The sequence below is a fragment of the Lytechinus pictus genome, chromosome 3 (assembly GCF_037042905.1).
Source record: "Lytechinus pictus isolate F3 Inbred chromosome 3, Lp3.0, whole genome shotgun sequence".
Classification (NCBI taxonomy): Eukaryota; Metazoa; Echinodermata; class Echinoidea; order Temnopleuroida; family Toxopneustidae; genus Lytechinus; species Lytechinus pictus.
In genome coordinates this window covers 6,589,541-6,615,334 of record NC_087247.1, presented here as the reverse complement: position 1 = coordinate 6,615,334, position 25,794 = coordinate 6,589,541, and the positions used below count along the sequence as shown (strand labels likewise).

The 25,794-nt window shown below is 36.1% G+C and overlaps 2 protein-coding genes across 2 annotated transcripts; both read right to left on the bottom strand.

Moving 5' to 3' along the window:
• Window positions 1–4,476: 4,476 nt before the first annotated feature.
• LOC135153503 (uncharacterized) lies at window positions 4,477–23,329 on the bottom strand. The gene is made up of 8 exons (XM_064096229.1): window positions 23,191–23,329; window positions 21,233–21,427; window positions 19,958–20,162; window positions 15,908–16,039; window positions 13,386–13,747; window positions 9,386–9,619; window positions 8,638–8,769; window positions 4,477–6,464 (listed from the first exon to the last, which is right to left on the bottom strand). Exons 2-6 carry the CDS (start codon window positions 21,419–21,421, stop codon window positions 9,452–9,454), a joined length of 1,056 nt encoding a protein of 351 aa, XP_063952299.1. The 5' UTR covers window positions 21,422–21,427; window positions 23,191–23,329; the 3' UTR covers window positions 4,477–6,464; window positions 8,638–8,769; window positions 9,386–9,451.
• LOC135153504 (uncharacterized) lies at window positions 22,240–25,223 on the bottom strand. Its single transcript, XM_064096230.1, has 2 exons — window positions 24,301–25,223; window positions 22,240–22,313 (listed from the first exon to the last, which is right to left on the bottom strand). The coding sequence occupies exon 1, from the start codon at window positions 25,149–25,151 to the stop codon at window positions 24,336–24,338; it is 816 nt and encodes a 271-aa protein (XP_063952300.1). The 5' UTR covers window positions 25,152–25,223; the 3' UTR covers window positions 22,240–22,313; window positions 24,301–24,335.
• Window positions 25,224–25,794: the final 571 nt, after the last annotated feature.

The following is a 25,794-nucleotide window of genomic DNA, read 5'->3' as shown; positions in this document are numbered from 1 at the left end:
TTGTTTCAAAGGTTTCATTTTCCTTGAACATGTCCTATAATAATGGTGGTGGTGATAATGATGACAGGGCGTAATGATGATGACAATGATAACATGAGTGTCACATCAGACCTCCCCTATAACCTAAGTTAGTTGTAATGACGAACGAGTATAGGGCGAGTACGACTTATCCTTCATTATTACCTATTCCAGTTTGTAGTACATGTAGTCCAAGTAGGATTATTCCAAGAATAAAGGACCTTTAATATTTTTGTATTTCAAAATTTTGCCTCTTGATGAGCTAAAGGAGCTTCAAACACAGCTCTTTTGTCTGTTTGAACTTAAAGGAGAATGAAACTCTTGGAGCAAGTTAGCTTTTGTGAAAGCAACAAAAATCAAAGAATCAGATCAACAAAAGTTTGAGTAAAATAGGACTAGCAATAGAAGAGTTATGAGCATTTGAATGTCGAGATCACTAATGCTATGGAGATCCTCCCATTGGCGATGCGACCAAGATCTATGATGTCACAGATGAACAACTCTCCCCTTTTGGACACTGAAAATATACCCAAAACATCTCTTTTGCTCATTCTAATCATAATGACAAACGATTCATCAATGATATAATGTTGTGAAACCTCTGTACTTGTCCTCTCATAAGAAAAAAACCTCACCTTGTGATAGACTCTATAAAAGTGAGAATATAAGTGAAATAAGTACTAGAGTAATGAGGGAGTTGTACGTGTATGACTTCACAGATCTTGGTCGCATTGCCAACAGAAGGAACTACATGGCATAGTGATCTCAATATTCAAATGCTCATAACTTTCTTATTATTCATTCAATCTTCCTCAAACTTTCAACAATATGTTTCTTTGATTTTTCTCTTTGATATGGATTCAGCTGGTTTCAAGGGATTCATTCTCCTTTAAATGACTTCCCGCGGGGAGGGGGGGGGTGGCACATGTATTGACGAGTGGATACAGCGCGCGACCAGACTCAACAATAACAGAACAAGTAAAATTATGTATTTTTCAAGGTAGAGCCCGTTACATACAAAAGGGTGTCGAAAACAGTGAATAATGATAAAAACAAAATGTTATCTATTACGATAGGAAAGTCAAGCCTACGTGTTTAGGGTCAAATTTGCGAGGATGTAAAAAAGACTAAAATATTATGATGGATGTACTTTTGCCCGAACAGTCAACATTACGGCCCGAATTCACAAATTTGGTTTTGAAAACCCACAGTTGAGTCCATGGTTTATGCTGATTTCCTGTATAAATTACGCTTAATTGCATCAGCATTGGACATGTTTTATACACGCACCCGATACGCGCTAGCCTCTTACCATGGTTATATACGCTATTTTATTCATGAGTACACTGTTTGAAGAGTGGACTCATGAATAAAAACAGTGGACTCATGAATAAAATAGCGTTGATAACCACGGCAACAGGCGTCAACTTGGCGCACTGTGACAAAAGCGCGCATCAGGATTGGACATTTTTCATACACGCGCCCGATACGCGCTAAATTAAGCGTAATTTATACTGGAAATCTGCCTTAACCGTGGACTCGGGCGTTGGTTTTCAAAACCATTTAGTCAAATGTGCATACATGTGCAGGAGGTTTGGGAGGTGGGGCCGCGACCTATGTAGGTAAAATCTAAAACCGAGGACTGTTCTCCGTGACATAGGCCTAATAATAATCCAGAGAATATAGTTTGCCCAAGGAGTTGGTTTGCCAATGCTATTGTCGCGCATGGGATCCACTAGTCAATGGAAGTGCCCCCCCCCCCTCCCCCCTCCGGCATTATGCCCTCCGGGAACTACCTACCATTTTGGCATAAAACCCCTATATAACAAGACCTGGGCCCTGTCTAGTCTTACAAAGAGTTGTGATTGATCCAATCAATCGGAACTATGGAAAGTCAACATGTAAGATGCATGTTTGTTTAACAGATATTTCTAGATATGAATGTATCCCGGGGATGTATATCCATGATTTTATTGATTTCTTGACAATTTGGTGTGTTCTCCTTCATTTACAAAGGACATTTTGCAAATTTCCTGTAGAAAAATTATGACACTAATGGATTTTCATAGAGTTACGATCGATTGGATCAATCCATCAACCCGGCTAGTCGATCGAGGGTCAGTACCGTAATTTTCTTTCGCTTTGTATTGACAGGTTTACACGTACGGAATAACGCCATTTGCTGCAATCATGTTGGTTTAGCAGCGCAGACACACTCAGCTGGTGATGATGATTACGCACATGATCTATGATCAACACACACACACACACATACATATCCATCGTACTACATGTATATAGTACGTACTTTAGGTCGCCTCGTATACCGATATGATATACGTACCTGCGCTGCGCTGCATACAGTATGTGCGAGCGACCGCATGGTGGACAATCGAGTTTCATTCGCAGAATTTGCCCAATTCAATCAGAGCTAGCTTATTTTATAATCGAATTCAAACCAATTGGTGTTCAGCATAATTCTATAGATCAGATATTGTATATCATTTTTCAACTAGGTACCGGTAATCAATATTTAGATCACTTGTTCAACATTATTTTTTTTTTTAATCAAACATGATTATCATGTCACATACGCTTTTCCATCTCTTTTGTTTTCCTGTTGATCAACGAGGTCTGTCTGTGAGTGCTGGGGCTGGATTCTGGAGACCTTTAATCTCTCTTTTTCTTATTTCCTTTTCTATTTTAATTTCCCCTATTTCCTTTTAATTTAACTGGTTCATGCTCTAGTTGTTATTTTGATTTTTATATGTTATGCAACTACAAGAATATTTATTAGGAGGCTGCACTCTACAAGCTCCGCTTTTTAGCAGCCTCCTCCATTTCCAACCTGATATGTAATAATCTTGAATATAATTTTTGTACAGGAATACTTGAAATATGTTTTGTTATTTATATGTTAAAATGTACAAAATAAACTGTAATTGTTGAAAATGGAAATAAACGAAATGAAAAAAATGAAATTATTTATTTGACATCGAGCCGTTGTCTGAGTGACATGAGTCAGAATCGGACTCTCACAAACCAGGCAGGGAGTTGGGGCGAGGAGATCTAACGTAACTTGGAACAGGAGGCGATTGGCCCGGAGTCAGACCCCAGAACTTGAAGATCGGTACGGTACACACAATTTATGTGCAGTCTTCCTAACTAACTTGTTAGTTTTTCCCCGTAGTTTAACTGGAACTTGGAATTTTCCTGTTATGCTTGCATGTATCTTTGGATCTGGTATGTCTCTGGATGTTTTTTTTTTGTATTTACATTACAGGACTTCCGTATTACAGAAGGAATTCTGATCTGACACCACATGGACGGTTTAACTTTAATGACTGTGAATGTCAATGGCTAGAGAGAGGAGTGGAGTTATGTACATGTAGCCTAGGGCCTAGGCTTAGCATCTAGTTCATGTTAGCATCCCTGTTCTGGACCTTGCTTTTGCTTCGTTTCGAGGTTTGGACTTAGGACACCAACTAAGTTTCGGTGAGTAGGCTCAATGCTATGGCAACGTTAGCATAATTTTAGATTAGTCTGGCCCTAGTCCTAGATGATAATCATATAGATCTATGCAAGATAGGTCTACATGTAACTTAGTCTGAAAGAAACTGTGTAGAACCCTGTAGTGATACTGAGTGATAGTCTGACATAGTCTAGACTAGGGTTTAGATTCAGAACCAGGTAGCAGATTATGTTAGAATCGAACTACAATGTAAGGCCTTTTAGTTTTGAATTGGAATGTTTAGGGCCCAGATTCTAATCTAGTCTAGATTACAGTACCATGACTATAGTACTAGTAGGCCAAGTACAAGATTGGAAGTCAAAAAGTAGTCGTAGGGCAATAGGGGTCTATAAATTTATCAATCTGTCTTCGACCAAGACTCAAAGAGTCTGACTGGATTATGGATATTGACAGGACTAGTAGTAGTAGTAGTGTAGACATGACTAAAGGTTGTCATGTTCTTGTGTCAATCTTTGTATGCCTAACGTTAGATCTCGGCCTGGGAGGTCTATTTGGGCCTATCACTTGATTGATTGGTTTGAGTCAACTAAAATGCAATCATGTCCTTATTCTAATCAGGAAACTACATGCAGAGTTCTATAATTATGAAATTTCCTGATGTCAATGCCTGCACTTGCTATAGACTCTTTATGAAGCATTTAGCATCTTGTTGGAGACACCACATTTATAGGCAAGGCCTATACCCCCGGCCCAGTCAGATAATTCAGTGAAGAGAAAGTTTATGCATTGAAATTCTTGCTGTCATCTAGTGAGAATCGGAGTGAGATTCTGAATCAGACCTTGAGTCACAGTCATGTAAATGATTTAGATCCAGATATGGCAGAGTGGTCATGGTGTTGGTGTCTCTGAATCCTCTGAACCCGAGGCTGATAGCAGTGTGTGTCACATGGAGACTCAAATGATAGAGATTCAACACATGCCATTTAGCATAAAGAACAATCATCAGTGTTTATTTAGCACAATTAGCATTAAGTGAATATATTGTCTCACTATCCATACATATACCTCACTCCAACAATGATGGGATTAGGCCCTGAATTAGCCTATCTATCCTTCACCACTTGGCATATAATTCTTGTACCTATAGGACTGTTTAGATATCACTTTAGTATTTAGTATTTCTCATACCATCCTATACTGTCAGTCAACTCTCAATTCGAATATTATAAGCTCTCTACACCGGTCAATAAACGAGTTGAAACGGACACCAGAACTGTGTCGAGTTTTAACTCCTACAATCAACTTCTACAATCAACTTCTACAATTTGTTCAGTGCACGAACTCGAATATATAGGCCTTCTGGCCTGGGCCACTCGCCCTTCAACAATGAAAGCATCGACGAAAAAAATTTATTAAAAACATTGTCTTAACTGACAATCGAAGAGTTATAACGTCTCAGTTCAGGTTTTCTTCATAAAATTGACATCTTTTCTCTGTATAACAGTTTCATTTCAAGCATTATCTGGCTTTGATACAGCTCACTAGTTCAACGATTGATGACAGTCTGCCTTTAAATCGAAGGTTTGGAACTGCCGTGCGGGTGACTTGACTTTGATGTAGTTCAAACCGCCAACTCAGTCATCCAGATTATGTATTTCGTCCTAAGTCCCAACATCACGTGCCATCTACATTTTGAGAATGCACATAACATATTCTCTAGTATGCATTCATTTATTTTATACATGTGGAGAATATAATTGACATACATAACTTCATATTCAGTTAACAATTACTTACATGTCTTAATTGTCTTTAACAAAACAAAGCATTTGCTTATTTTAATACATTTCAAGTTTGAATTGTTACAAATCAAATACACTATTCTATCCTGGTTTAACACAAGTTCTTTAAAGCATTTGAAACTAACTTAATTATAGTAGCTGAATTACAAAAGTGCCATTCGCTTACCGATGGCTTGAGTTTCACAGGCTTGAAAAATTGTTAAGTTTACACTGATGTAACAGGCTAACTCTTCTGCCCTTGGATTAGAAAAATTAGTTGTTCTTGCATAATAATAGCAAGTTCAAAAAATACAAATTATCTTCAACTGCGTTTTCAGAGCAGCCAGAACCAACTCTCCTTTCCTCATGGCGTTCAAGTTGAGGTGTGTCCACTCTCTGTACACTGGCAATCCACATACAATGTATAACATCCAATTAGGTGTATTGCTATGCCTCCTATTCAAGAGACACAATGCTAGGCCAAGACAGTTATGTCTTGCACAGCTGAATAACTCCTCACCGTCAATGGCACACTCAATAGATAACTTTCTCTCTCCCTCTCTCTCTCTCTCTCTCTCTCTCTCTCACTGACTTTGATTCAACTTACACTTTTTTGTAAAAGTAATTAATAGATTTTAGTCATTTAAATCAAAGATATTGCATTTTCAACGTGACATCTAGTGAGAATCGGAGTGAGATTCTGAATCAGACCTTGAGTCACAGTCATCTAAATGATTTAGATCCAGATATGGCAGAGTGGTCATGGTGTTGGTGTCTGAATCCTCTGAGCCAGAGGCATCTGAACCCGAGGCTGATAGCAGTGTGTCATCTTCAAAATTGTCATCCGTGGTGGGTTATGGGGGGCTGATGTTGATTGGCCTGAATGAGATAGAGGCAGCACTCTCTGTAATAAAAAGGCGTTTCCAAACTTCGCTTGAAGTTTGGAAACGCCTTGTGAGACCTTCCCGCTTTCACAGAGAACAATCCTTTTGAAGACATTAACTTAACAAAGTGTGGAATAAGCTCTCTTTTGGTCTTCATCTTCCTCTTGTTGTATGTGGTACTGATAGTGTGTTTTCTTGAAGTTGAGGCCAACAGTTTGGACTGATCAAATCGACTAGACTCTGGACCTCCAAGAGCACCGGCTCTGATGAGGTTCTTTCCTGAGTATTTTGTACTGTTTGAGAGGACACCTGTAAGAGTCAAAATCAGAATTAAATTGCTTATATGATTAGGCCTATTATATACTAGTAACTAGTAGTACATGTATTAGGAATATATTTTTTAAAGCAATGAACACAATTTTAGGGATGTCACTTTTCAGACAAAAGTAAAATTGGTAACGTCTGATGCAATTTTTTTTGCCATAGAAAACACATATTTTGTGTGTACTATAAAAACAGCAAATTCTTGATGATTTTCCCTTTTGTTTGAATCTCTTTGAAGAATTCATTAAAGTGTGAAGATTAATCCTATGATTTATTTTTATAAATCTTTCTATGATGATTCTGAAATTGATGTGATTTCTTCAAAGTGACAGGTCTTTATTTCTTAAGATGTTTCTCATCTCTTTCAGATTCCACCATATTGGTAATGATGCTTCTTCCCTTTTTAATGTTGGTATACAGTTCACATGTCTGTATGTTTTTGAGCAATTGGGAAGGTGTCAATGTCTTCTCAAATTCCCCTATTAAAACACGCACTGCATGAATTCTGAGACTTTGTAGAAGAACTTTACAAACTCTGATAAAAAAAGTCATTGGTTGTTGAATCGCACACTGGAAAGAGTCAATGTGATACATGTACTTTATAAAAAGTTATGTCCAGTGAAATCTTTCAGGGTATAAGACCTCTTCTGTGATATAATAATAATAATAATAAGTATTTCTAAAGCGCACTTTCTAATGGATCATTACTCAAGGCGCTACATATTAAATAAACAAAAACATTGGAAATAATCACAATTAAAATCATCAAACATAACATTCATATGAGGAAAAGACATGGCCTTCACTAATATGATTGTAAAAATAGGTAATATTTGACACTTGATTGGTATGTCTTCAGAGTGTTCATATTCCTGATAGTACTTGGCAGTCTATTCCACATAACTGGGGCCACATAGCTAAAAGCCCGATCTCCATAATGCTTGGTCCTGCTACGCGGAATCACAAGGGTGGTAGATGTGGAGGATCGTAAAGAATAGTGGCACTGCTTCACGACAAGGAGATCCTTGATGTAAGTAGGTGCTGCATCGTGAAGAGCTTTGAACACTAATGTCAGGATCTTGTATTCAATTCTTCTCGACACAGGAAGCCAGTGGAGTTCTTTTAGGGTTGGAGTAATATGTTCGTATTTGCCCACTCCTTTAAGAACTCGGGCAGCGTTGTTGAGTATTCTTTGTAGAATGTGGTAGACCAGCAAGCAGGGCATTACAGCAGTCCACTCGCGACGTGACAAGGGCATGGATGACTTTTGCAGCATCTGGTTCAGAGAGGAATCTGCAAATCTTTGCTATGTTTCGCAAGTGATAGAAAGCACTTTTGCAGGTAGACGAAATATGTGCATACATGTTCAAAGACTTGTCAAAAATTACGCCCAAATATACATGTTTAATATTAATGAAAGGTATAGAAAGAGAGCACTACTTTGTACAATGGACCCATTGTCCCATACTAAATTCATGTATTTTCATTAAATTTGGTGTCATTGATCTTGCCAAATTGCCTGTCATTGTAGCAAATGTTGAAATTTTAAAATGTATATCACATAAAATAAACTGGATTAAAGAGCCATAAAATGATGAGGAAGTTTGGTGTTTTCAGCATGACCTTCTTTTATGGTAGGAAATAATAATTACTTTGAAAGGGCCATTTTTCTTTTCCACACAGGGTGATTTCTGATTTTTTTTTTTTTTTTTTTTTTTTTTTTTGGGGGGGGAGTGCTATTTCTTTCTTTTGAAGGGTTACCTTTAGGAGTGAAAATTGTGCAATAAAAACAGATATTCTTCTGCCGCAGTTAGATTATTGATTTGTCTAAATCTTGAATATTGTTTGGAATGGATCTTGGAGTGACTCTAGAAAGAATGGTCTCACCAAAGCATGCATCTTGGGGGAATTTCAGGGGCTATTGGGCTGTCATGAGTGCAAAATCACCCGTCAGCCTCATGTACTTCCTACGCTGGCTTCTATGAAAGTCTGTTGCAGGTGTACAGTCAGGGGCTGTCTTCAGTCATGATATATGTTGAATTGATATGGTCAGTATATGTGATTATTTACAAATATCTGAAAAGAAAATGTGGTAGTACATGTACATGTAGTTCCTCAGTCGGGGAACATTACCAAAATGTATATGTGTATTACATACCTTTCGATGATTTGTTAAGGATTTCGCACACTCTGTCAAGTGGGAGACACTTTCCCTTGATCCCTTGGAGATTCGCAGTTCGGTTCCATTGAAGGTCGTGTCTAATTCTGGCCTTCTCCCAGCCTGCCATACCTTTGAAAAATGAAAGTGCATGAGAAGTGTATGTCTTTTCAGATAATTTCATAGAAATCCAAAATCTAAACATTTCTTTACTTTGAACCCATCAGATTCTTTTTTTTTTTAATATGTTTCATCTTTAACTTATATGAGGTGGTCTCTGTACAAATTTCAGTAGATATAAACACCTTTCTTATGAGTTAAATAAAGAAAAGTAAGAGAGATAACGTGCATAATCCATGGCCTTTGGCTTCAGATCACATAGATAGAAAGACACCAACACTCGTTAATTTGTCCCAGTCCGTTTAGCAGATATAGTAAACTGGCTGGGAATAGATGAGTTTGTTCTTTTTGTGAACGCAGCATACAAGTACATGTATTTCATACCCCTGCCAATTGAAGGTGGGCTGGTGAAGTCACTTTCAGTGATAATTCTAGTTTTTAAGAGCTTAAATTAAAAGATAATGTTTGACATGTATGCTCAAATATAAATGCACCTGTAGGGTCTATTTTGTGGAATTAGTTCTCTGGAATAAGCTTGATTGAAGATGTGTTCTAAATATTATAAGCATAAAAAAGCATGCACATTATTTATTGTGCACACTACAAAACATTTTTTTATGTAACTTACTTGTGAGTAATCTGTGGCCCATGAGCAGGTAATTCTTATGGCCAGCAGACCAGAACTGACCCATGTCTATTCGCCAGAATGCCAACATTTGTGGCCCATCATTGTGCCTGATGGCGTCTCTTCTAACAAGGTCTTGCAGACCCTCCCATATAACACACAAGGAATACTGTAATATTCCATCTCGTCTTGCTTCTGGCGTGTCGTTTGTACATACTGGACATTTCCAATCAGGGTCTGTACATGAAATATGAGTATAAAGGAGGGATTTATTGAGATACATGTTAAACTCCTTTTCCTTTAGTAGTTCTACATCTAGTGTAATAAAGAGTGATATTCTATATATTTTTAGAAAGGTACTGTTGAATTCTGAAATGTTCTTCAATATCAGAATTTTTGGTTATTTCACATCTCAGCTGTACATACCTCTAAACATAATTATTGTTCCCCCAAGGATTTTGATTATTGGATTGAACGTTGATGACACAGCACTAGTAAAATATGTCCATACAAATCCATGATGAGGTAACTGTTACATAAAGAGTTGCAGTTGTACACACAAATTCCAGTTGTGGTAAAATCTCATACCGATTCCAGTTAAATGATGAAGTGTCTTTGTATGGAGAAAATATGTGCCAAAAGGATTCTTGAATGATTGATTGTGTAATGTGCTTGATTTGAATCTTAGATTGAATGATTTCACAAAGTTCAATTTATGTGTCCTTATATATCTCTTGGATAATGTTATGACAATGGTTTACAGACTTTCTCATGAAATCAGTGCTTCTTGCAACTACTAAGTACAAGGTAAATTTTGCTTTTCCGCTAAAGCAATGATATCGTATATTATTCTAATATTTTCCCCAATAAAACGACCAGGTAAAAATCCTTTCTGATCTGTGTGAATGACTACTGATAATACCTTTCGTAACCTATTTGCAAGACATGTAGATAAAATTTTGTATACAACATTAAGAAGAGATATCGGTCTCCAATTTTTAATAAAACGACGGGGCTTATTACCTTTAGGAATTAAAGTTATAATACCTAAGTTTTGTGAAGGAGATAATTCACCAGTCAAATAAGCATTTTTGACACTTCGCCACAAATAAATTCCTATATCATTAATAAAATACTTTAAAAATTCTGCTGTAAAGCCGTCTTGACCGGGCGATTTACCAATTTTAATCTGTTTAACTGCATCAAGTATTTCTGAATAACGTATATCCCCTTCTAAAACCTCACTTTCTTGTGGTGTAAATATCCTTACTTTATTCAAAGGAATCATAGCAAACAATCTTTCGGCCTCTGATACTGCTGGTTGAAATGTATACAAATCCTTAAAATAAAGATATACTTCTTGTAAAATATCTTCTTGTTGATCAATTAAACAGTTGTTTTTATCGATCAATCTTATAATTGTCTTTTCCACTGATCTCTGTTTTTCTAAATTCAAAAAATATTTTGAAGGCTTTTCTCCAAATTGCATTTCTTGTATCCTGTTATACTTAATCGAATTTTGCTGCTCATTTTCAATAATGCTTTCTAATTGTTCTTTCAAAATACGTATCTTTTCAATAGTTGAAGTTCTTTCCTCTGATATCATATTGGTTTCTAATTTAAAAATTTCCTTCTCAATCTTGTTTTTTTCTTCCTTATTCTCTCTTTTTCTTCTCACCGAATATAGAATAGTAGAACTTCTCGACTCCATGAAAAGAGTATTAAAAAACAACTGTTCATTGATAGAAAACAAGATATCTTCCTTTCTCATCTCTTCATATTCTTTACCTTGTATAGATTCTTCGTCTGCATATTGTAATACTACTTCTCTTATCTTTCTTTTAATAACGTCCACATATTCCTCATCTTTCAACAAAACATTGTTAAATTTCCAATAAGTAAAACATTTTTGGTACTTATCTAATTCAAATTCTAAGCTGATTATAGAATGATCAGATTTATATCCAAACAAATGTTCTGTTTTTGTGATTAAAGAAAAGAGATCTGAGGAAACCAAAAAATAATCAAGCCTACTCTGTTTTAATGGAGTAGGCTGTCTCCATGTATAACTTCGAATCCCTACATTATGTTCACGCCAAACGTCTACCAAATCCAAATCATTTTTCAATTCTATCACCTTCTTCCTTGCTTCTTTGTATCCAGATCAAAATCTTGCACCAGATTCCAATCCCCACAAAATATTATGTGCGGGTCATCAAACTCAATGGTATATCTTTTTAGATCATCAAAAAAACCAGGAGTATCGTCATTTGGACCATATAATGAAATTAATGTTACTTGCAACGTTCCAATACAAAGACTCAGTATAATAAAATTACCTTTCTCATCTATTTTTTCCTTTTTTACTTCTACAACAAAATTTTTGTCAAACATAACAGCTACTCCTCTCGAGCGAGAATTGTTACAGGAAAAATAACATTTACCCAACCACTCCCTCTTCACTGAAAGACATATTTCAGGAACAAAATGAGTATCTTGTAAACAATATATCTGTGCTCCTTTAGATTTTATATATGCAAGGATATCTCTTCGTTTCGTAGCATTTCCTAGTCCACGGCAGTTAAAAGATAATACTTTCACAGTCATAGAATCACTCGTAAATAGCTACAGTCAACAAATGACAACAACATTATGAAGACACCCATACAAAATCTATCATAAAAGAGAGTGGTTGGATAATTCATTTGATTCATTTTGAATTGAGTAAGGGAGCAAGGCAAGTTAACACAGATGTTTCGCGGCTCCAAATATTTCAGAATGTCAATTTCACAAGGACTTTGCATAACAAAGGCAGCTTTAATGTTCAACAACCAGGCAGGCATACCAGTGCATTGGAAATGGCTACAGCTAAACTTCATCACATAATGTAGGGATACACGTATTCCAATTGTAAATACTAGAACTTCCGTACAACTTAGAAAAATATATTGTTCTGGTTTTAATTTCACAAGCATACCTTTTTAAGTATACATTTTCTAATAAAAGGTTACTCTCAATCCTTTCAAAATATAAAAAAATTCACATTTTGAAGAAAAACTTTGAATATTGCTTGAAGGTATGACTTCAATGAAAGCCTTGAAAAGTAATTTTGAAACTCCTCCATTATATTTGTTTCTGATTCCGAGCATAGAATATGACATTGAGATTTTGAACCCTGACTCTGAAAGAGTAATATCAACATTACTTGGAACCATGACTTTAAAAAATATCTGAAATGGCAGATGTGAGATTTCTCAATCTTCCTTGCTTTTAACTCCAAATATTGAACAAAACATTGACCTTCTGAAACCTGACTTGTAAAGTAAATTTGTACTAAGCTACTGTATTCCAGGTATAAATGAATAATTAGAGTACATGTATTACTATCCATTCCTTTGAAATAAAAACATTTAATATCATGAATCAATATTGTTTGGAAGTATAAATTAAAGAGATAGTATTGAGATATCTCTGTTGTTGCTGCTTGTAATAGCCACAATTGGATATAATATTGATCCTGACTTACATGTAACCATACTAACTGCAATGAGCAAATGTATCCATGAAAAAATATTGGAGACAATTGTTTGGAACCTATATATAAACTAACCTCAGCAACCTGTTCCATCAGAAAATCTTTATATGCATGTTTATCACATTTAACACATATGATATGGAAAAGAAATATCAAGATGTATAGAGCATGACTGCTTAACATAAAGACTTCATTCGAATCTTTCGAAATGTAGCTTAGTAAACGTGTTCTCGCCTGTCCTTTGGAGTATTCATAAATTGTCATGAAGGAAAGCAAAATGCAGTCTCACAGGCAAAATAAAATCTTTTAACGATGACATTTGACTCCCAATCAGCACATGTATTCATTGAGTTTCAACATATAATGCCATATAATTTTCATCCACATTTTATGGTGATGATTTTTCTACTCTTTATGGTGATGATTTTTCTACTCCCTTTAATACTTGGTCAATAAGTATTCTTTTACCTGTTCCTCTAGTTGAATGTCTGGCCGTTCCCAGTCTAATTTCACGGAGGCTTCCATTAAACTTGACTTTAGCTTCCCCAAGCGTTCAAGAGGTTGCGTTCGCTTGAAGTTTGGAAACGCCTTGTGAGACCTTCCCGCTTTCACAGAGAACAATCCTTTTGAAGACATTAACTTAACAAAGTGTGGAATAAGCTCTCTTTTGGTCTTCATCTTCCTCTTGTTGTATGTGGTACTGATAGTGTGTTTTCTTGAAGTTGAGGCCAACAGTTTGGACTGATCAAATCGACTAGACTCTGGACCTCCAAGAGCACCGGCTCTGATGAGGTTCTTTCCTGAGTATTTTGTACTGTTTGAGAGGACACCTGTAAGAGTCAAAATCAGAATTAAATTGCTTATACGATTAGGCCTATTATATACTAGTAACTAGTAGTACATGTATTAGGAATATATTTTTTAAAGCAATGAACACAATTTTAGGGATGTCACTTTTCAGACAAAAGTAAAATTGGTAACGTCTGATGCAATTTTTTTTGCCATAGAAAACACATATTTTGTGTGTACTATAAAAACAGCAAATTCTTGATGATTTTCCCTTTTGTTTGAATCTCTTTGAAGTTGTATGAATTCATTAAAGTGTGAAGATTAATCCTATTATTTATTTTTATAAATCTTTCTATGATGATTCTGAAATTGATGTGATTTCTTCAAAGTGACAGGTCTTTATTTCTTAAGATGTTTCTCATCTCTTTCAGAATCCACCATATTTGTAATGATGCTTCTTCCCTTTTTAATGTTGGTATACAGTTCACATGTCTGTATGTTTTTGAGCAATTGGGAAGGTGTCAATGTCTTCTCAAATTCCCCTATTAAAAGTAGAAGAACTTTACAAACTCTGATAAAAAAGTCATTGGTTGTTGAATCGCACACTGAAAAGAGTCAATGTGATACATGTACTTTATAAAAAGTTATGTCCAGTGAAATCTTTCAGGGTATAAGACCTCTTCTGTGATATAATAATAATAATAATAAGTATTTCTAATGCGCACTTTCTAATGGATCATTACTCAAGGCGCTACATATTAAATAAACAAAAACATTGGAAATAATCACAATTAAAATCATCAAACATAACATTCATATGAGGAAAAGACATGGCCTTCACTAATATGATTGTAAAAATAGGTAATATTTGACACTTGATTGGAATGTCTTCAGAGTGTTCATATTCCTGATAGTACTTGGCAGTCTATTCCACATAACTGGGGCCACATAGCTAAAAGCCCGATCTCCATAATGCTTGGTCCTGCTACGCGGAATCACAAGGGTGGTAGATGTGGAGGATCGTAAAGAATAGTGGCACTGCTTCACGACAAGGAGATCCTTGATGTAAGTAGGTGCTGCATCGTGAAGAGCTTTGAACACTAATGTCAGGATCTTGTATTCAATTCTTCTCGACACAGGAAGCCAGTGGAGTTCTTTTAGGGTTGGAGTAATATGTTTGTATTTGCCCACTCCTTTAAGAACTCGGGCAGCGTTGTTGAGTATTCTTTGTAGTCTTGAGGCCGAAGAATGTGGTAGACCAGCAAGCAGGGCATTACAGCAGTCCACTCGCGACGTGACAAGGGCATGGATGACTTTTGCAGCATCTGGTTCAGAGAAGAATCTGCAAATCTTCGCTATGTTTCGCAAGTGATAGAAAGCACTTTTTGCAGGTAGACGAAATATGTGCATCCATGTTCAAAGACTTGTCAAAAATTACGCCCAAATATACATGTTTAATATTAATGAAAGGTATAGAAAGAGAGCACTACTTTGTACAATGGACCCATTATCCCATACTAAATTCATGTATTTTCATTAAATTTGGTGTCATTGATCTTGCCAAATTGCCTGTCATTGTAGCAAATGTTGAAATTTTAAAATGTATATCACATAAAATAAACTGGATTAAAGAGCCATAAAATGATGAGGAAGTTTGGTGTTTTCAGCATGACCTTCTTTTATGGTAGGAAATAATAATTACTTTGAAAGGGCCATTTTTCTTTTCCACACAGGGTGATTTCTGATTTTTTTTTTTTTTTTTTTTTTTTGGGGGGGGAGTGCTATTTCTTTCTTTTGAAGGGTTACCTTTAGGAGTGAAAATTGTGCAATAAAAACAGATATTCTTCTGCCGCAGTTAGATTATTGATTTGTCTAAATCTTGAATATTGTTTGGAATGGATCTTGGAGTGACTCTAGAAAGAATGGTCTCACCAAAGCATGCATCTTGGGGGAATTTTAGGGGCTATTGGGCTGTCATGAGTGCAAAATCACCCATCAGCCTCATGTACTTCCTACGCTGGCTTCTATGAAAGTCTGTTGGAGGTGTACAGTCAGGGGCTGTCTTCAGTCTTGATATATGTTGAATTGATATGGTCAGTATATGTGATTATTTACAAATATCTGACAAGAAAATTTGGTAGTACATGTACATGTAGTTCCTCAGTCTGGGAACATTACCAAAATGTATGTGTATTACATACCTTTCGATGATTTGTCAAGGATTTCGCACACTCTGTCAAGTGGGAGACACTTTCCCTTGATCCCTTGGAGATTCGCGGTTCGGTTCCATTGAAGGTCGTGTCTTATTCTGGCCTTCTCCCAGCCTGCCATACCTTTGAAAAATGAAAATGCATGAGAAGTGTATGTCTTTTCAGATAATTTCATAGAAATCCAAAATCTGAACATTTCTTTACTTTGAACCCATCAGATTCTTTTTTTTTAATATGTTTCATCTTTAACTTATATGAGGTGGTCTCTGTACAAATTTCAGTAGATATAAACACCTTTCTTATGAGTTAAATAAAGTAAAGTATCTAGATAATGTGCATAATCCATGGCCTTTGGCTTAAGATCACATAGATAGAAAGACACCAACACTCGTTAATTTGTCCCAGTCCGTTTAGCAGATATAGTAAACTGGCTGGGAATAGACGAGTTTGTTCTTTTTGTGAACGCAGCATACAAGTACATGTATTTCATACCCCTGCCAATTAAAGGTGGGCTGGTGAAGTCACTTTCAGTGATAATTCTAGTTTTTAAGAGCTTGAATTAAAAGATAATGTATGCTCAAATATAAATGCACCTGTAGGGTCTATTTTGTGGAATTAGTTCTCTGGAATAAGCTTGATTGAAGATGTGTTCTAAATATTATAAGCATAAAAAAGCATGCACATTATTTATTGTGCACACTACAAAACATTTTTTTATAATAATAATAGTAATATACCAAATTTATAGAGCGCTTTATACAAAAGTTTCAAAGCGCTAAGAAAGAAGGGGGAAAATACAAGATATCTCAGAAAAAGAACAACAAAGGAACTGAAAGTGAAAACAAAATTACGAAAAATTAATTATACGTACAAATAAAGAGATAATCGGTAATACACAACTTAAATATAACGGGTTGATAATCATGTATGTAAATCTAAATAATCCTAATAACTAAGCTTACAATCCGACTTAAAAATCTGAACACAATATGATAATGCCAATTAACTAAGGGGGATAATTTCATTCAGAACAAAAGAAGCGAAAAATAGGCAAGTGAAACTTATTAAAAGAGGTGGGTTTTAAGGAGAGACTTAAACAGTTCTAACGATGATGCCTCACGTACATTAATGGGGAGATTGTTCCAGAGCTTCGGGGCAATAACTGAGAAGGATCTGTCACCGTAGTTGGTTTTAGTTCTTGGTCCGGGCAGCAGTTGAAAATGTGCAGTGGTGTGGGAGCGGAGATGTCTGGATGCGGATGAAACTGATGAGGATCGGAGGGAGACAAGGTTCTGTAGATAAGAGGGAGCTTGATTATGGATACACTTGTAGACTAGAAGGAGAATTTTGTAGACAATGCGTTGCTGAACTGGTAACCAATGTAGAGAATTCAGGATTGGGGTGATGTGTTCATGGTTTTTAGTCCGGGTAACCAATCTGGCTGCTGTATTCTGGATCCGTTGGAGGGGAGCAATATGGGATTGGGGAAGACCGGCTAGGAGGCTATTACAGTAATCCAGATGGGAAGAAACAAATGCATGAATGAGCTTTTCAGTAGATGTAGTGTTGAGGTACTTGCGGATTCGGCCAATTCTAGCTATACCCCAAGAAGCAGTCCTGCACTTGTTGCGGATGTGTTGTGCAAGAGAAAGGTGATTGTCTAAGATCACACCGATATCACAGACAAAATCCGAATTCTGAACGCACGTTCCCGACAGATCAAGGGGAGAGAGATCATCACGCTGCTGCCTGAACCGGGATGATATATGCAGCATTTCAGTCTTTGCTTCGTTGAGCTTCAAGTTGTTGGTTACGGACCAAGACTTGATATCACGTAAACACTCTGTGAGTCTATATATGGCACCATTTCTGTCGTCGTCATCTGCTCTCATAACAAGATACAGCTGGGTATCATCAGCATACATAACGTGATGTATGCCATAATGGGAAGCAATCACATCGCAAAGAGGTCCAGTGTAGAGGGTGAAAAGCAAAGGGCCCACAACCGACCCTTGTGGGACACCCCATCGGAGAGGGAATGTCTGTGACAAAGAACCCCTTACTGTTACTTTCTGGAGACGATCACACAGATAAGACTTAATCCACTCAAGCGCAGATCCATTTATGCCGTAAGTGGTTTCAAGTCGCTTGAAGAGTGTTTTGTGATCCAGGCAGTCGAATGCAGACGAGAAGTCTAATAGTACCAGACATGCTTCAAGTCCACTGTCAGCTGCTAACAAGAGATCGTTTGCAACCTTTAACAAGGCTGTTTCAGTCGAATGATTGTGTTTTATGTAACTTACTTGTGAGTAATCTGTGGCCCATGAGCAGGTAATTCTTATGGCCAGCAGACCAGAACTGACCCATGTCTATTTGCCAGAATGCCAACATTTGTGGCCCATTATTGTGCCTGATGGCGTCTCTTCTAACAAGGTCTTGCAGACCCTCCCATATAACACACAAGGAATACTGTAATATTCCATCTCGTCTTGCTTCTGGCGTGTCGTTTGTACATACTGGACATTCCCAATCAGGGTCTGTACATGAAATATGAGTATAAAGGAGGGATTTATTGAGATACATGTAACTCCTTTTCCTTTAGTAGTTCTACATCTAGTGTAATAAAGAGTGATATTCTATATATTTTTAGAAAGGTACTGTTGAATTCTGAAATGTTCTTCAATATCAGAATTTTTGGTTATTTCACATCTCAGCTGTACATACCTCTAAACATAATTATTGTTCCCCCAAGGATTTTGATTATTTGATTGAACGTTGATGACACAGCACTAGTAAAATATGTCCATACAAATCCATGATGAGGTAACTGTTACATAAAGAGTTGCAGTTGTACACACAAATTCCAGTTGTGGTAAAATCTCATACCGATTCCAGTTAAATGATGAAGTGTCTTTGTATGGAGAAAATATGTGCCAAAAGGATTCTTGAATGATTGATTGCGTAATGTGCTTGATTTGAATCTTAGTTCAATTTATGTGTCCTTATATATCTCTTGGATAATGTTATGACAATGGTTTACAGACTTTCTCATGAAATCAGTGCTTCCTGCAACTACTTCGATATTAATATTAATTAAAGGCAACTTGATTTCAACATACCAGAAGCAGCATTTGCTTAATTTAGTTGCATTTAGATTAAATCAAACTCTTTGCTGTAGGCCTCTTCTTATGGGACAAGACAAAGTTTTCATGGTTAATTTTACTTCAATTCTACAATTAGAAAGAAATACCTGGCATTTGTCTTAATCTCAGGCAGCTGAGATGAAAGACTTTTCCATAGGGACAGTTATTGTTAGAGCACACCACTTTTGGGTGGCCCTTCTTGTTGACTCCACAGATGCAGAGGGGCGATCTTTTGGTCTGTTGACACTCAGCGGAACAATACCAATCGTCTTTCTGTGGAACGGTTTGTGGGGTCAGTCCAACTTCGCTGAGATGAAAAAATAGCCCGTTTCGGCACATGTCGTTCGAACAGCCTACCATAGGCTCATCTGTCTCTGACAGATGTCAGAAATGGGGGGGGGGGGAAATGAAAATACCATATAATTTCTATATATTTTCTGTGTCAAAAAGAGTTTTCCCTGATGTCAAGTTTGTTCCCAAAATAAATTTATTATTGAAGGTTTGTTGAATATACATGAAGTAATCACAGACTATGTTTCATTTGATATAACCAAGGTAGTAATAGCTCTTGTATCTTTCCAAGGATTTATTTTTTAAAACTATATTAGCATGTAATGAATTTTTTTCTGCATTTATTAGAACCAGTTTGACATCAAAACTTATCATTTGTCTAAATTGGGATTGGTCTGATTGGCAAGTATGAACTCGTAGAACTAAGAAATACCTGTACTAAGCCAACAAAAAGAGTTGAAAAAAGATGATCAAACAAGCATATAGCTGAAAATTCTACCTAAATCATCTGTTAAATAAAGTTGGGATTTTTCTAAGGCAAGCTACATGTATATGTAACTTATTCTTATTCCACCTTTACAAAACGCTTTTCATAATGCAAATTTACCCTTTTTGCAAAAGCAGTATGGATACGGCTGATTTGCTGCAACTACTTTTGAAGAGTTACTAGGTGTTGAAGTGACCGAGTCTATGGCATCCTGCGGAATAGGATTCCATATCCTTTGGAGTAGTTCCATGGCAACTTTCAGTTGATATGCTGATTTTGTGTGTGGTGGGCCATTTGTGGGATATCCCTTGGGAATTTCATCAATCTGGATGAAGAAAGTGAACAAGTGTGCATGTTATTACAGGTTAGGGCTGAGTCAATATGTACATGCCTTTTAAATGCATGAAAATTTATCGATTTTGGCACCCTATTGGTGGAAGTAAGGAAATAATTCCTTAAAAGTTGATGAAAGATGATGGTACTTTCAGTTCATGTCACACTCGGTCAATTAACATGAAAATCTACCTGTGGGTACACATTAAGAATAAATTAAGAAATAAACAGTGGGCTATGCACAAATTACAAAATTCTTAGAAAAGTTATAAATTCTATACCAATTGATGGCCCAAGAATGATAGAAATCATGAATAATGAATCTATTTATGTCGTACTGTATATTAAAATCCATAATGCACGTCATATAGAACATTGATGGTTATTTCATCCATGTGAAGGTACATGTACTAAATGTGACATTTCAGCAAGGAAGGGTTTCTCTTTTCTAACCACCACCAGCCACCTGTTTATTTATAGGATTTTAACATTTTTTTCATAACAAACTTAATGACTCGGGGCCTACATTGTAGCATTATCACAGTTTTCAAACCTTGATTTCACCAGGCCCTGTACTTGTCTCATTAAAAGTTGTTATGATATTGTCAACAAGTGGCAGCTATTAGAAATCGTGCCATACGAATGGTGCTACCCCATACACATGTATTTATAATTTTGTTTTTTGTTGGAAATAAAGAATTCTCTATTTTTCAAATGGGACATCATCAAATTTCCCTCTTTGCATGTTAACGTTATACTTTTATACCACACCTTGATAAACAAAAATGATATACCCTGTGCTGCGCTGCCATGTGTAATTGCTGCTGGTAAATAATAATATAGGATTTGTATATAGCACACAAATAATTCTTGCGAGGTGCTGAAGGAGCTTTTATATTATGATTAGCCCCATTAAAATCAATCATTGGCCTGATTTTTAATTTTTGGAATCATGCCGACAGTACATTGACTTCCAAAATATGCTATCAAAAATGCAGAAATTGAAGAAATAACATATTTGTGACATCATCCCTTTGGTACTCATTTGTTTTCACAATTTACCGTCTTGATTTCCATGATGTCCATTGCGAGGAGAACAATGAAGGCTTCCACACTGAAATGCAGAAATTCCTCTGTGTGGTTGAAGCTTTTCATCGCTTCCTTGCTTGCATGTCTGAAGAAATACTCCTCTTTGATGTTCGCGAGAGTACCTGGACACCTCGCTGATGCCTCCGAGTAGAGCATCTTCATCGAGTCCTATTAAAATACGTAAGAGAAAAGGAAGATGTAGGCCTACATACAACAGACTTCTTTAATTGAGGAAAACTGGGCATAAGCTGAATGTGTCTTAGTAATGGTTCTTAAAATGAGGCTAATAAATTGCTACTGTCTTCTGTCTAAAGCAGAGTTTTTTATCGTTTTTTTTTTTTTTTGGGGGGGGGGGTTAGGAGGAAAAATACAGGTTCTCATACATGTTTCATCTATGTTTGAGAATGTTTTAAAATCAGCTGTTCACAAAGTCTAAATGTCCCTTTAAGCTTTGCTTTGCTATGTGCAGGCATATGTAATGAGAACAGTGTAATGATGTCTGTTATTTCTGTAATTTACAATAAAGATCCAGCAGTGGAAAAAAAAGGACAATACATTGTAGGGTTAAATGCTGTTTGCATTAATTTCACTGAGGTCATCCAAGAGTCTTCTAGAAAGGTAATGCTCTAGAAAAAAAAAGAGAGTGTTATTTTTAAAGACAAAACTAGAAGCTTTCAGAATAGTGGAAAGTTATAAATGAAAGCTTGCATTTTCTTCAAGGATCATATCAGATTAGAACTCAGAAATTAATGGTAGACTTCATGTCAGAGCACAGCTTATTTTCACGTAGAATATAAAATTAACTTCTGTGGAAATATTTGCACACCATAAATTAACTGTTTGCAGTTATTTTGACAGGAATTCTCAGTTCTCATCCAGATCATCAGCCTGTTGTAAACAATATTTGTCAACTAATGGCTTGCTAAAATTGAGTGTTTATCATCAACAACTTCATCTTCACAGACATTTATTTATTTATTTATTTATTTATTCAGTTTTATTTAAAAACAGGGTAGTCCTTTCAGAGCCCAAAGGCCTGCTTTACAAAAGAGCCCTGTAGACATAGAAAGATTTACAAAATAAATGAAATACAATTAATATAAAGTAAAATACAATACACAATCAAAATTACATGACATATCAATGATATCACATTAAATGAATCAAAACAAAAATTAAAAACCTAGATTAAAATCAAGACAAAATCATAGAAATAAAGGAAATTACTTTAATAACGTGTGACTAAAATTAAACTAAGTAAAATTTATATTTATAAATAAGTTATAAAATTGACAATTTAAAAGACTTTGAAAATTATTGATATAAAATGGCATAAAGCAGGTAGCATATAAGGACAAATAATAGAACAAAAGGTAAAATGAATCAAACAAAAAATACGTAAAGTATCACAAATATATAAAACCAAAAAGAAAAAAAAACGTCACGATAACATTAAAACAAAAACAAAATATATTAACATCATGGCAAAAGACATTATAAATAGGACCAGTGCATGCATTAAAACAATAAAGAGAGTGGCCTGATTTGACTTTTAAACATTTGGAGTGAAGTTGCCGTACGTATATGAGTCGGTAGATTATTATAGATATTTGGAGCGATGTAAGAAAAAGATCGCTTTTTAAATTCTGTCCTAGGTTTCGGAATAAATAGAGGACTTAGGGTAGAATGACGAGTAACATAAAAGAGTGGTCGTTTACAGGCAAAAGATTCTAAATAGTGTGGGGCTAGATTATTGAGTATTTTGAATACGAAAATAGAGTAGTGGTAGTTGATGCGAGTTTCAATACTTTGCCATTGAAGATTGTTTAAAAGGAAATCCTTTGTGGTACGATAGTCTGCATTGATGACTAATCTAGCATATCTGTTTTGCGTCCTCTGTAATTTGAGCAAATCTTTCTTTTTACACTTACCCCAAACAACTGAACAATAATCTATATGTGGGAGAACAAGAGCATGGTAAAGGTGCTTGAGAATGCGTCGATTCAAGTAACATTTAATCCTTCTAATGCATGAAATAGCCCGGTTGATTTTATTAGTTAGATTAAAGACGTGCGGTGTCCAACTTAGACTTTGTTCAAGGGTTACCCCTAAATATTTGATATCAGAAACATTCTCAAGGTATTCTCTTCCGTGAAAGATATTCATACTTAGATTCTTAGTTTTATGTTTCGTCCCAAAAACCATCACTTTGGTTTTCTTTGCATTGATTTCCATATTATTTATTTCAAACCATTTGCACAGTAAATCATAATGTTTTTGTAATTTTTTCTGAGTGCTTTTTGAATTATTTCCTTTACAAAACAGAGCCGTGTCGTCAGCGTAAAGTGCAATCTTGATTTGATTACTAAATTTCAAGTTACAAATATCATTTAGAAATAAACAAAACATCAGGGGGCCCAAAATTGACCCTTGCAGCACACCTGAATAGATCTGTAAAAAATCACTCTGGACGCCTTGAAACGAGACACATTGCTGTCTATCTGTTAGGTATGATGAGAACCAGTCTAATTCGACCGATGTTATACCATAATATGGCATTTTTGATATTAAACAATATTTCGTGAGATATTACGTCGAAGGCTTTTTTCAGATCAAGGAATATCGCACCTGTTATTGAGCCACAATCAATATTATTTAACAGGTAGTCAGTTATTTCAATTAAACAAGTTGCGGTTGAGTGCTTGGGGTGAAAACCCGATTGGCGCTGTGACAGCAGTTTGTATTCTTGTAAATAATCGTAAAGTTGGGCATGTACTGCCTTTTCAAGTATTTTTGATAGACATGACAAAAGTGAGATCGGTCTATAATTGCCGATGTCACTTGACTCACCACTCTTCGGTACTGGGATAATCTATAACATGCAATAACATGAAATATACTATGAAACAAGAAGGTTAATAACGAAGAATGAGCGTCGTTAACCAAAATCACATAAAACAAAATAACAATACTTTAAAAATAAAGAAAACAACAACATTCAACAAAGACAAAGCTATATGACAATAAACACCACGATTTACCTCTAGCTTTGACAGTCTGTATAGAGTTCGAGTGTTCAGTTTACTTTGGACAGGTCCTTTTCACTGGCAATAGACACCTTTTCGCCGTTTGGTTTTTTGACAATTATTTTACCATCTTGTGTCCAGAGTTTGTAATCATTGCTTCTGAGACTTTTCTTGACTTTCCAATATAGTTTATTCCGCTTCTGTGTTAGGCTTTCATTGATATAAATATGCTTTGACTTACTCGATGACTTTCGCAGGTTGAATCTAGCCTTGTAGATGGAGTCTCTCTTCCGATAGTTCGTGAATTTTACGATGACGTCCCGATGTTGTTTGCGAGTTTTCTGTCCTTTGTTGTTTGGGCTCCCGAGTCGGTGGCATCTGTCGACGTCGCTTTCATTGATGGTTACCCCGAGGTCCTCTTTACATATGTTCACTATTTTCCTCTCCACGTCCTCGTCTTGCGTCTCGTTGATACCAGCAAAGATTAGGCAGTTTCTTCGAGAGTACTGCTCTGCTTCGTCCATGGCGTCCTCGACGACATCTACTCGTTTTTCGAGCAACGCCATTTTGTCGTTGGCGTTGTCAATGTCAAATTTCAACGAGTCTCTCACTTCCGATCTCAGAGATTCACATATCTCATCCAGCAGCTTTGTCTTGATAGCCGAAACCAGCTTAGATATAAAATTCTCATTGGTGAGTAGTTTATTGATGGCTGCTTGGATAGCATTGGATAGTGTGGAGTCGTCGCCGTCAGTGTCGTCATTTTGGGCAGCAGAGTTGTCAGCGGGAGAGGGACGCTTGGGCTTAGGGGAGTTATCGGCCAACGATCCCCCCTTTCCTCGTCTTGGTCTATCGGGTCCACCCATAATGGTCAAGATTATCTGGACAATTGTTAATTGTATGCTTGGCGGAGGCTTCGTCACACACGTCCGTTCATCCCGACGTCAGTGATCACTACAGTGAGTGCAATTATCCATCATGTTTCAACATCAATTTCATCATCGCCAGCATTATGGACTTTAAGGAATCATTGCCACTTGCCAGCCAAGTTGGATTTTCTTTTGATTAAATTCAGGAAAAACCAGTACTGACTCTTCAAGATATGTAAGATAATTGTTTTTATTGTCTGATCTGTTGACCTGCAAATAATAAAAAATCTAATTTAATTTGGTCAAGTATTTGTTGCATATCACAACATTTTCTTTTTTCCTCTTGTCAGATTTGTTTTATAACTTTCACCTCTCTTGTGTATATTTTCTACTTTTATACAAAATACTTTAACATTTATACAAGGTTTGATTCACATTTAAGTCCAATGTAAGGACTTAAATGTGAATGAAGCAGCCAATGTAAAACAAACATTATTTTTGAAATTCTTATGGTAGGTCTTAATATAAAAAAGTCACTAAATTGTATTAATATGAATATTTCACTTTGTAAAACTTAGGCTTTGGAGTTAACCCCCCAAAAAAAGTTGGTGAATCTTCTTACTGATGCATGTACTTACCG